The 13333-nt window shown below is 32.4% G+C and overlaps 1 protein-coding gene across 2 annotated transcripts; it reads right to left on the reverse strand.

Annotated features, from left to right (window-relative positions):
• Window positions 1–683: 683 nt before the first annotated feature.
• LOC106717412 (protein timeless homolog) lies at window positions 684–12838 on the reverse strand. 2 transcript variants are annotated; one of them, XM_045678833.1, is made up of 22 exons: window positions 12453–12838; window positions 12068–12251; window positions 11388–11522; window positions 10811–11067; window positions 10540–10737; window positions 10153–10335; window positions 7883–8170; window positions 7498–7616; window positions 6811–6967; window positions 6141–6221; window positions 5917–6026; window positions 5425–5478; window positions 5129–5198; window positions 4861–5059; window positions 4444–4592; window positions 3824–3918; window positions 3531–3740; window positions 2801–2962; window positions 2346–2543; window positions 1596–1792; window positions 888–1329; window positions 684–805 (listed from the first exon to the last, which is right to left on the reverse strand). In XM_045678833.1, the coding sequence occupies exons 1-22, from the start codon at window positions 12704–12706 to the stop codon at window positions 726–728; spliced, it is 3822 nt and encodes a 1273-aa protein (XP_045534789.1). In that variant the 5' UTR covers window positions 12707–12838; the 3' UTR covers window positions 684–725. The 2 variants fall into 2 exon arrangements, with proteins under 2 accessions (XP_045534789.1, XP_045534788.1); XM_045678832.1 differs by having other exon boundaries at window positions 684–808.
• Window positions 12839–13333: the final 495 nt, after the last annotated feature.

The following is a 13333-nucleotide window of genomic DNA, read 5'->3' on the forward strand; positions in this document are numbered from 1 at the left end:
TTCTTAAAAAGTTATATATGACTAGCTGTCGCCCGCGACTCCGCGCGCATTTAAAAAAAACTTAATAGGGCTATGAAAAATAGATGTTGGCCGATTCTCAGACCTACTCAATATGCTCACAAAATTTCATGAGAATCGGTCAAGTCGTTTCGGAGGAGTACGGGAACGAACATTGTGACACGAGAATTTTATATATAAGATAAGCGAAGTTTCCTTACGAGTGACGCATCTCTATGAATCTAACAATTTAAAAAAAATATTCCATAACGGTGTGTGCTCGGTGATTGCCTGTTACGAGTTTCTTTGAAATTCGAAATTCTTATATAGAAATTAATTCTTGAAGTCGCGGGCTTCTAGTATACGATATGTATATCTATCACAAATGCACATATGGAAACTATAAGAGTACCGTATCCAACGAGGCTGCACTTGTAAATTTATGGTTGTTAATAAAGCGGGAGGTGTCCGTACAGTGTGAAATGAAACAGTTATCTCTGCCTACCCACTCGATTTACGACTTTATACTTGTGCACTTTATCTATACAAGATGGTTGACGCATTCTCATTGTCTATATACTATATAATTGTATTAAACTCTGCCTAGAAAAGTAAATAATTAATTTGCAACTCAGCTTCTGAACTTGATAGGGTTAACAAAAACTCGTGAACTTTTTATTGTCCATTTATTAAGCACCATAAACAACAGACAGATTAAATATATTGATTTAGTCAGAATCGTCTTCAATAATGAGCCTAGCTTTCTTTCGTTTTGTCACAACTATTTCTTCATCTTCGTTCTCACTGTCTTCTAAAACAAATTGCATAAAATATCTTGCATAAAATAATCTCAATTTTAGTATGAAAAGAAACGCTAAGTAAATACTTACCAGAATTATGCTTTGGTATACTCTTTAAAATATCTTCTGTATCAGGCTCGTCTTCGCATTGAAGTGTCTTCTTAGCAAATGATAAAATATCTTCTTCGTCGCTCTTTTCTTCTATTTGTTCTTCTTCAATTCTTTGCAACTTTTCTTTTCCATTATCTTCATCATCAGAACTACGACTGCGTTTTCGAGTATTTGTTTTATTCATACTTTTATTAACGTATTCTTCTGTATTATTATCTCGTAATTTACGTAAACTATCAAACAGATCTTCATCATCGCTTGATTCTTCTTTTTCGTTCTTTTCAGATTCTTCTGATATTATATTATTAGTTATTTCTTCATCGTTTATTATAAGTTCTTTATTAATAGCTTTTAAAATAATTTCACGACGTTTTCTAATTGTATCGAAATGAAGGTGACTTGGTATTCTCCAGTATGTTTCCTACAATACATATTAAAATAAACATACAACACCAAAATTAGCTAGAAACTAGAATAAGTAATAGTTATCTTCTAGTCTCTATTCTCAAATAACTGATTTTTTTAAACTAGATCCATTTTCAAATATTACTATTAATTCAACTGCCGAAATCGATATCGGTTAAATTTGAATTTAGATTAATGGCGAAATATTTGAGATAGATAATTGACATTGGCCACTAGATAATTTATTACAATGGGAGTTCCACTACTTAAATAAAATCCTACCTGTTCATCAGCAGGAGGTAATAACCCAATACCCTTTAGGACTTTATGAAACATTTGATTCTCCATAGCTTGTACTGAGTCATCAGATATCGGTACAAGAGGCGTGCCCTCAGCGTTGGGGTCATAGCCTTCCGCTTCTTGATCTAATGCCACTTCTTCTAGATTCTCTGCTACCCATTTCAAAGCTTCACCAAAACCTAACAAGTAATTTTTAAAATTTACGTGCCCTTGTACTATTTAGTAAGGATTTTACTCATACTCTGATTACTTTACTAATACGAAGTGTCCGCCGGATAAGATATCTCGGTTCGAAAAAGCAAGGCGATTCGATAGTGTTAATGAACCTCTAAGTTGAAGTCCCTGACATTGCATATCAAGAGTGTGGGTGTCAGGGGTACCAAAAGTACCCCGCTTCATTTGTCCCGGCATGTACTAGCGACTGTGATACCCCCACTCCCCCCACTCCTAGAATAAGCAGGACAGCCCGCTCGCCCACCCCAGACTTCCAGAAAACCGATGGTCTTTGTATACCTGGAATACCTCTTCCAATCCCGGCCTCCGGATCGCACACTCGTCAGACTGTACGCGGAATTACTTCCACTTCACGCCTATCTTCTGTGTGGTCGTGGTTTTTCACCGGACGAGCAAATGGTTTTAATTTCGGACAATAAAGTGTTCACTTTTACATAATTTTATACATATCGAGAAGTACCATTTACATCAAAAATTAATAATAAAGAAAATATTTACCATTATCAACAGCTTGCACCAATAGTTTAGCAATTTCGTTTGCGCTAAGTTCAATGGTTTTATTCGCTTTTCTGTTTTTGCTCGCATCTGTTTTTCTTTTATCTATTTTCTGAATATTTTTCTTGACTTTAGGCGAACGAACCTTTATATTATTATCTGAATCACTTTCATCTGATGATTCTGAGCTAGATGAACTACCTGTATTGCAACATTTTGATTTCATTGTGTGTTTCCACTGTTAATATACTTGTATGATAACATTTCATTCCCCTCTTTGCAAAATAGAAATAACAATATTTTTCATGCACAGTTTCGGACAAAGAAAATGGACAAAGTCAGTTTCGCTATAAAAATTCAAAGAGAAATTTAACAAACGATCAAGCAGGTTAATTGATATTTATTTTATCAGAACAAAAAATTGAAAAACCGGAAAAATATGAAGCAAGACTACTTACTATCAGATCTGTCGCTGTTATTTCCATCGCTCTTCGATTTTCGTTGCTTCTTTTTCCTGCATTGTCTCTTGTCCTGTATGAGATCCAACTCTAGGAGTCTTTCAACGAAGCTGCGCTTTGGCCGTTTACGAGGCATTCGGGGAATTATAACTCCCATGGGATCTGTTTTATAATTTTTTATTTTTATTTTCAGATCATCAAAAATCCAATAAGGTGAAGGACGTGGAAGGAGAGGAAGGACGCATGGATGGATGGATGGATGATAAAAGGTGTCTTCAGGAAAGGTAAACGGATCTCGACTACGTTACTATTTTTTTTTTAATTCACTATTTCTATTTTTGAGTCAAGAGTGACAGCTAGTCAATAATAATAATTACTTACGAACGTAACAATCAATTTGGTCCCTAACACTCCATTAAGGCAATTATTACGACATTTTAGTAAGCACACTTCACTATTAAGATAATATACGACCGGCATACATAGTCAATTAACGGCTTATAATTCATATTTAAACGATACATTTATGAATACAGCTATACTGTATCAGATTTTAACCAAAGAAGATTAATTATGCTAAGAAATAAATAAAAATACATCATAATAAACTGAATGTCAACACTAGATGTCATACTTAAAGTCTACCCTCTACACTAAGTGTACATTAAGTAACATTAAAACTACTCTGTAACTGTGAGTTAGTTTAAGGATCGTTATTCAATAAACATACCAGGCGAATCACCGTACTGTTTCCACAGCTCTATAAGCAAAGAATCTTCTTCCTCTGAGAACTCTTTGGGCACTTTTTCCTTAAATCTCTCTTTAGTGCTCCTTTTCGTTGGCGCTTTGAATATTAAACCGAGTTCTTTTAACTTCTTGATAACCCCACGTCTAGTCCGAGTCTGGTCGATCAGATTGTCCAAAATCCAATCAATAACATCTACATAATAAGTTTCAATTTAATTTCAATTCGAATCAAATAATGGTCCTTCGAGTAGGACGAAAATAATGACACCCGTTTACCTTTCTCTGTTGTGGGATTTGTCTGGTTCTCCATAAACAAGTTGCGTAGTTCATCTTCTTGTTCTTCGCTCCAATGGCCTTTGCCTACCTTGTCCCTAACAGACTATTATTTTCAATACCATTTATCGTGGGTTTCCGAGACCAAAGTCTCCATTTAAATATTACCTCTGTTTTGTCATAGATAATGATGGGGATGACAATATGTTTTATACAGAGATTTTAGTCTCAGAAACCAACAGTTAAGGACGTAAACATCTATTTATTTACTAGTTAACAAAACTGTTTATAAAACAATTTGATATGAAATTCAATTTAAACATTCTAGTAATAATCCATATTCAATTTAAAAGCAATATCTATTTCGTGAAGTTCTGACGATAGCAATAATAGTGTCATTAATTTTGTATTAAGAGATATAATAGATCAATTAAGTATTTAATTTAACATATTTCCACGGTCCTACTAAGGCATATAATATATGGAAAAGCTTTTATATGTGAATGTAATTTAAACATATATGTATATAGTAAGCATAGATGTATGTTTTAAAAGAAAAAGGCTGAAATGGAAAGTTCCTGGTATCAAGCTATTGCCATAAATTTGAAGTTAAATAGTCTTACTTTTGGTCGCTGTAAAGGTCGTAGCCGTGCTCTATATCGATGGCGTCTTTAGACGACTTCCAAAACAAAAGTTCTATAAACACTTTTGTATTTTTCAAGGCGACTTCCGAGAACTTTCTGAACACGAACAGACCGAACTTTTCCAACTCCTGAGCGAAAGGAGATCATTTGAAATTCAGCGAGAGAACAACTTTATAACAACCTATTGAATCGAAGGCTACGCTTAAACAACAAATCTATCTTTTATTAATTTCAAAGCGTGCAAACTTTACCTAGCATTTTTAAATAATATAAAATATAAATCATCTGCTTCTTTGCGATGTTTTGTTTTAAATTTACATCAACATTTTACTTAGTAAACATGAATTTATAAAAGCAAACTCGTTAAGATTGATTTGATACTTTTTCTTAACATACCTTAAAATGTGGCAAAGGGTTATGGAATATCTTCTGGAAGGTGAGGAACATGGAGGCCTGGAACATCATGGAGGGCCTCTTGCAGTCCCACGCGATGCGATGCAGCATCTTGATGATGCAGTGGTTAGTATACGCAGAGTTCTTCTCGTATCGTTCTAGAAGATATGCGCAAGCGCTCACCACACGGGGGTGACAGAACCTATGAGTTATATCAGTTAAAGGGTTATAATTAAAAACTAAAGTCAAAACTTCAAAATAAACATTTTACCTTTGTACGAAATCTTGAAAATCGAAGTCAGTTTCTACAACAGATGTCGCGTTTGCTTCATCTTCTTCATCTTCAAATAATAAAAAAAAATATTTTGTATACTTTATACATTATCATTAGTACAGTTTAGTCTATCGCTGCTTCGCTAAACTGACTTCCTTTTGTCGCACTTTTATATCAAGATTGTGCCTTGTATATGTTTAATGCTTAGTAATAAATGATTTTTCTTTCTTTCCTTTTTTCTTTTTTGGTCATAAATTAATTTAGTGTATTCTTAAAAAAACTTCATACATTACCTTCTTCTTCATAATCGTAACCATCTTGTGACTCATCTTCTACTTCTGGAACTTCTGTAAATATAATACATTATGACGTCATCGGCCTCAAATCTAAAATTTCATTAATTTTACATATATTATAGTAGCTGTGTTATACTAGCTGTCGCCCGCAACTCGGTTTGCGCGGAATTAAAAAAAAACTTAATTAGTAGCTTATGTGTTCTTCCAGACTATGTCCTACATCCAGATATCCGTGTAGCCATTCTGGATACCTTGTAACAAACATCCATGCAAACATTCGCATCTATATATATAAAAGAAAGTCGTGTTAGTTACACTATTTATAACTCAAGAACGGCTGAATCGATTTGACTGAAAATTGGTGGACAGGTAGCTTAGAACCAGGAAAAGGACATAGGATAATTTTTACCCCGTTTTCTATTTTTTATTCCGCGCGGACGGAGTCGCGGGTAAAAGCTAGTTTATAATATTAGTAAGATTAATACTTACCGTTTACTTCAACGCCCAAGTCGGTGTTATAAATAGTTTGTAACATCTCCAATTCCTCGTCTTCAGGGATACCACTTACACCAAATATACCTTCTTCAGGCCACACCTCTCTAAACGAGTTATATATTTACTAGTATTTGTTAAACTATTTACACAGAAATTAATAAAAAAATTCCTTTATACATATTTCTCTTATATCGAAGTATTTATATCATAGTAGATACCTGGCAGCTCGAAATGTACCGATAGCATCCTCAAATTTGGATTCCCGCATTAACTTTTGGATTTTCTTCATACAATCCTCCCTAAAAGATACATTATATAATTTAATAAAATACTCACTATCCTATACAGAGATAAAAAAACACATCTATATAAGATAATAAAAGAAGTTAGAATTTAAGGACTAAAGGGCTCAAGTCCTCCAGAATAGAAAATGCAAGACGGATAGAAACAAAAAGTTAAATTTTAAAATTTTACTTATTCCCTCGACTTCGTCTACACTGAATTAAAAACAAAAGTGATAAGTATCTCATTGGACACTTGAGACTATGTTCTATATCTGTATCTTTTAATAAGATGTGTTGCGGAGTTATGAAGTAAATATGTGAATCAAACGTATACCACGGGAACAGTACACATTTCCGGGATCATAGGTAGCCTAAGTATTCTTCCAGATTAAAAAAAAAAGTATTCTTCCAGGCTGTGTTTCATAAGTTCATTTTTTTTTTCATTTATTGAGGTAAACTAACTATAGCACAAAAAAGTAAAAAATAAACAAACACATTTCATCGAGATTCATGCAGATATTCTAGAGATACCTTCTAAAAAACATTCATCCATCCATCTAAACATTCGCAATTATATTAGTAAGATAGTAAATTCCGTGGTTACTTTTGTTGATCTATGGGTACATCGGAGGCTGCGTCAAATGGCGGCGGGTACTCATTGAGGCCGGCACTTAGCACACACGCTATCTGCGGACACAACACATCCCACGCTGGCACCTCTACGGGCACATGCTTTACTTTCTGAGCCTGGTGTTTCTTCTCTAAGTAAAAAATATATATTTTTTTATCATTACTAAATGTTCCCGATTCAATTACTCGTAATATTCAAATAAAAAGATGGGAGGACGACTTGCCAAAAGGATGGAGACGATATGCCAAGGATATAGACGTGGAAAAAAATAGGGGAGGCCTATGTCGATAGACAACCTGACCAAAGTGGTTGCTAAGAAATTTAGTATTAATTGCTATATTAATTAGATTTAAGAATCATCATCAGCTCACTATGTCCCCAATGAGCTCGGAGCCTAACCCAATGTTTTCCTTCATCGTAAGAATGTCGGATTAAAGAATACTACTGTTTTATAAGAATAGTATGTAAGTTAAAAAAGGTCAGCGAATAAAGGCTATTATTATTATATACACAATAATATAACTTAGGAAACGGTCGAAATTATAAGGTGCCGGTTTCAATTCGTAAATCACAATCAACATTTCGCCATACAATTGCAATAAAATATCTAGTTAGTGAGAAAGTCGAAGTAACGTGTATCGAATGCTTCGTCCAACTTACTTTTCGACTTGGATTTCTTCCGAACTTTCTTTTGTACAACTAAGCCGGTCTTCTTGCAATAGTGCTCCAGCATTTTCAGAAATAGATGTACAGTTTCAACTAGATCCACTAAATACGATCTAAAATTGTAAAATATATAAATATTTAAAAATATGTTCTCAAATTAAACCTATTATCTATTGCTTAAGTTTTCAAGTCTTTAAGCGTATTTGAACTTTATTTGTATGAAATCGTAGTGTATAATTTTTTCTTCCCATTTTTCTGCTAACTTAAATTCGGAGAAAAAAGAAAGTATAGTTTAGCTTTATCTATCCACTTAAATTACTTTTTATTTTATAAAGAGTGTATATAAATTAATTGAATATTACTAAAAAAAAATACTAACCTCGGCATCTTATTATCGTCATAATTCAAAAATGTATAGAGAATAAACTCTCTATATTCTAATACGTAAAATATATTACTTTTTAATACTTTAGCGGAGTCCTTAACTGTTGAGTCATTGCTCTTGTCCATAGCTAAAAGTGTATTTAACAATTCCTTATAAGCTCTCAGAGAGAGATGCAAACGTCGGACCCAAGCTGGGAATTTTTTCTTCTCAACTTTTATCATATCGTAGTATTTTTCCATTTGTTGTTGAACGTAGTGAAACATCGGTACTGACATTGTTTCACTAAAAATAAATATAAATTTTTATCTAGTACTAGCTTTTACCCGCGACTCCGTCCGCGCGGAATAAAAAATAGAAAACGGGGTAAAAATTATGCTATGTCCGTTTCCTGGTTCTAAGCTACCTGCCCACCAATTTTCAGTCAAATCGATTCAGCCGTTCTTGAGTTATAAATAGTGTAACTAACACGACTTTCTTTTAGATATATAGATATTTACTAGATTTTTTTGTATTATAAAATTTATAAAAATAGAAATAAGAATTGTTAAGCTTTTATTCGTGTTGAGTTTGATTGGTATAATTATGTCATATGTTAAAATAAATATAGGTAAGTATGAATCTCGTGAAAGTTTAAGAAAAATTGTTTATTAATGCAAACTGAATTGTAAATCTTTAATTTATTCAGATCTTAAACCAATGCTATTCGAATTCTAGTTTCGTAGACATTTTGTTGGAAAATAATTAAAAATATAAAAGCAAATTCGATTCTGAAATAAATATAAAACTAATTATTTTTTCCCTTGTTACCTCGAACCGGACAAAAACTAAACTTATTTTGACAAAAAAATAGACAACAATATAGTTCTGAGAGATTTGAAGAGCGATTTTTTTTTTATAAAAAAAAGGAGTTGAGTGAAAAAAAAATAGGATATGTGGCCGAATGTTTTTTATCTGTCGTATATATGTTTCATTTATGGTAATACGTTACAGTCAAAGCGCCGTTCGCTTTAATCCTTTGTGTGGTTTTTAGAGATTTTTCTGCAGAGCTTAACGTCGGATTAAAACCGTATACGTATCTGTTTTGTTTACACACTAAATAAAAAATACGCCAAAATAAACTAAGACAAAAGATCTCCGCCATACCGAATGAATAATGAAACTCTGAAAAATGTCCTTTTTTAAAATATGCCTGCAACATTGAATATAATTTATTGTTAGAAAGTAATGGTGAATTTTCTCTGACGTAACACTTAAAAAAATATTGTCTTTATTGTTTTTTTTAAACAGAACGAGAATAATGTCAATATTATTGTATAATCTTGACAGTGAAAATCTACGTTTAAATAGAATTAAAATTCATCATTAACCTGCCCTTATCCCTATGGAGGGTCGACACAGTATGTACTACTCCTCCATACATCTCTATCAGCCGTCATATCTGAATTTACCCCCTTCTTACGCATGTCTTCTTTCACACAATCCATCCATACTTTCTTTGGTCTTCCTCTACCTTTATAGCCATCCACATTCAATCTTATTACTTTTTTGTTTATATGATCATCATCACTCCGCATAACATGACCAAACCACGCTAACCTTCTGCTCCTCAATTTCTCGATAACTGACGCTACTTTCAAACTATCTCTGATATACACATTCTTAACTTTATATTTTCTTGTCACACCACACATACATCTTAGCATACGCATCTCAGCTACATGCAATCTTTTATCTGAAACCTTCGCGGCCAAACATTCAGATCCATACAAGAATTAAAATTAAACAATGAAATAATTTTAGAGGTTCCATCTTTGAACCAAAATAATAGATAGGAACTTGTCAAATTTCCTGTTTCCCAACTTATCAGCTTGTCAGCAACGCTCAATTACAAGGGGCGCCGATGAGATGGGCAAAGTTACCGCACACTATTCTAATAGTTAGCTAACTTAAATATCTACACAATACCTATAAGTTACAAGTAACATTTCGAAACATTGTTAATTATTTTAAAATTCATGATTTGTACAAAAATTTATCTGTTTATGTATTAAAAATGCAAAAGAGTTAGATTTTGAAAAAATGTCGTAAGAACATAAAGTAATAATACTAAAATTTTACGCAAATCAAATTAAATGCATTAATGTAAATTTATAAAATCCCAAAAAAAAAATATTTAATAAAAAAACACAAAAAATAAAAAAAAACATTTTTTTCTTATTTAAATGACAGACATACATAATTAATAATTATTTATATGACATTACCTGACAAGGCCCACTTGAAAATTATGACCCCGATTGAACTCCATAAAAAATTTGACAGCCCATAAATAATAGGACTCATCATTTTGTTGTGCTCTGGACCTCACCAACACATCTTTTACGTAATGCATTAATGGATTATAGGAACTATTCAAAAACTCTATACAAAATTCTTTAAGAAATAACCTGAAAAAAACTATTGCATTAATACTTAAAAAGTTAAATACACAAAAAAATTAAAAAAAAATTGAAACAATTTTTTTTATTTTTCCTTAATATTTTTTTGTAATATTGTAAGTACTTAATTTTTAATAATTAATTCAGGACCAAAAGTTTGTAAATATAACACTTTAGGATATGACATTAAAAACTGAAAAAACATTCAGTCACCTCACGGCAAATGCTGATCGTCTTTCCAACGCACCACTTTCTACAGGTCTTCTATGTTTAGGCTTAACCAATCTGCTTTTCTTACTTCCATTGAAGTCTAAACTTGATATATTATTTAAAGGTTTCAAAGATATGATTTCATTGTCCGATATAGATTTCATATTCTGAACAACATATGTACCTCCAAACCTAGAATGCCTGAAAAAACATTTTACAGTCTTCGTGTGAAAGTCAAATACAAAAAAAATATTTAACTTAATTGAAAACATACCTTGTACCAGAATATTGTCTTATTTTATTCTGTCTTTCTTTCGTTTCCGTCATTCTGATAGTTAAAAGTTCCTGTTCATCTCTTACTTTCTCATCCATACTTCTCTGAAGAGCCGCACTAGCTAAGGATGTTGGGTTCTGTTCTCTCAATAAATGTGAAATTATCTCTAATATATGCATAAAATACTGCTTTTCATTTTCTGATGACATATAAAGTATTATATCTAATAATCCAGATTGATTTAAAGCCCATAATACCTAAAATCCATAAAATTTATGTACCACAAGAACATATTTTTACTTTTCTAATTGTAATAAAAACTAATATACTGTTCATAAGAAACGGGATTCTTACCACAATTAGGTTGAATTGTTGTGGTATCCGCACAACTCCAGTCAACCAATGAAAATGGCGCATGCAACTGTGCCGAAATATCGGGAACTCAACCAGCCTAATTGTGGTAAGAATACCGTTTTTTACAAACAGTATGTTAGTAAAAAAAACGAAAGTTTGAAGTTATAAATGTAATAAAAACTATTTGAAATCTTTCCATAGAAAAATCATTTTAAAGTCTAACCTGATCATGTACACTGGCATCATTCTCAGGTCTTCTTTCCTTGTCTAAATCAGCTGGTACATGTAATACATTTCTTATTAGAATTAAGATCCTTTCAATGATTAGACCTGTGTCTTCATCTCTTTCTGACCAATCCTGCATACAATTTCGCATAACACTTTATAATTTGACTTCATCACTGCACATACTACATACTAATATAAAGTTAAAGTACAGTCAAAATCTGTTATAACGACATCGAAGGGACTACTCATATTGAGTCGTAAAAACCGATAGTTGTAACAACCGGTGACAGGTATTAATAGGAAAGATATGTAATAACATTCAGCCAGGACCTTTGATTTTGGTCAATTTAACCGGTATGTTGTTCTAAACGATGTCGCTACAAACGGTTTTGACTGTATTTCTAAATCTTGAATCATGAGTATAGTTCCGGAGACCAAAATCTAATAGTAGTCCTCTTCACCTCCCCATCTTTTTCTTATAAAGAAAGAATGAGAAGTAGATTTGGAAGGGAACAGAATGTACATATAAGTAATATAAACATCTTTTTTCTATCACCTCTCTCCGGCAAAAATAAACAATGCAAGCTTTTAACTCATAGCATGTTTATGAGTAGCGATCACATCCCTCCTTTGACTTTGCCACCTTGTACTACAAAGAACTGTTACATTACTTACTATTTCTAAAACTTTTGCTAATTTCTTAGAAAACATTTGCCAAACATCAACTTTAGTGAAAGCTTCTTCTTTATAGTTTTGTAAGTGTGATAATATTTGCAAGTAATTATGTCGAGCAGTGCGCTCCACAGGAACTTCCTCTCTATATAGTAGCAGAGCTGGATTTGTTAAATTAACAATTAACCTGCCAGTGTTACAAAAAAATACAAATCAGTAAATAATATTTAAAACTGTAATAAAATAAAAAAGTGAGTCATATTACTAAAAACTATATTACATCAGTACTTCCTTATGTATTTGAAAACATATTTAATAGTTTATACAAATTTACATATTATATGGGTTGCTAGAATTTCAAATGCTTGATAAAAAATAATATTTTTACCTCAGAGTGACGTCAAACAGTTCACTATTTTCCCAGTGATCAATAAGCATTGGCAATAGATCCGTTTGTAGAACTTTAGTTTGTCCAAAGTGTCTGCGTATTTCGTGGTCTTCCCCATCGCGTCTCAAATATCTAATCAAGTCTTTCACTGTATTAAGCGTAAAATCATCTATCATATACTTTCCAGTTTTCTTGTTTAGGGTTCCCAATGCATTGCAGGTCGCAGAAAGTTCCGCGGATAAAAGAGAACTCATGATTTTTACAAACTAATTCACTACTTTTACTATGAACGCAAGAATTACATTTAAAATTTAAATACCAAACTTCTAGAGAATAAAGTATTTGTAGAACATTATAGTTTGATTTAATACGTCTCTCATGCCTTCATTGACTATTTGACAACTAAAAGCCCGCGAAAAAGTTTGTTTTTTAGGGATGCACTTTTCTAATCGGAATCAAATTTTATCGGTTTATTAATTGTCGCCGAATATCGATTTTATAAAAAAAATATTTATAAGTTTCAGATTAAAACCAAATTTGATGATTTTATAAAATTTTTGACTAAATGCATCAAGCGTGGCATTGACATCAATCCACATATTACAAGATTTTATTTAGTTTCATCTGTCCCGGTCCCGATGTTTGTCATCAAATATTGAAAATAAAATGTAACCACTTCCCGGTTACTGATAGAGCTGAAATTTTGCATACATGTTTAAATCACATGACAATGCAATATTATGATGATATGGTGCCAATCTGTTGATGATGAAGGTGACCGTAGGAAGTTCGCAAAGAAATGTCACAACCTCATCGAGTTGGGCTTATATGAATCATCTTGACGATCTACATATTTATTTATATCTTTTTAACTATCAAGA

Source organism: Papilio machaon, chromosome 8 (genome assembly GCF_912999745.1).
Source record: "Papilio machaon chromosome 8, ilPapMach1.1, whole genome shotgun sequence".
NCBI lineage: Eukaryota > Metazoa > Arthropoda > Insecta > Lepidoptera > Papilionidae > Papilio > Papilio machaon.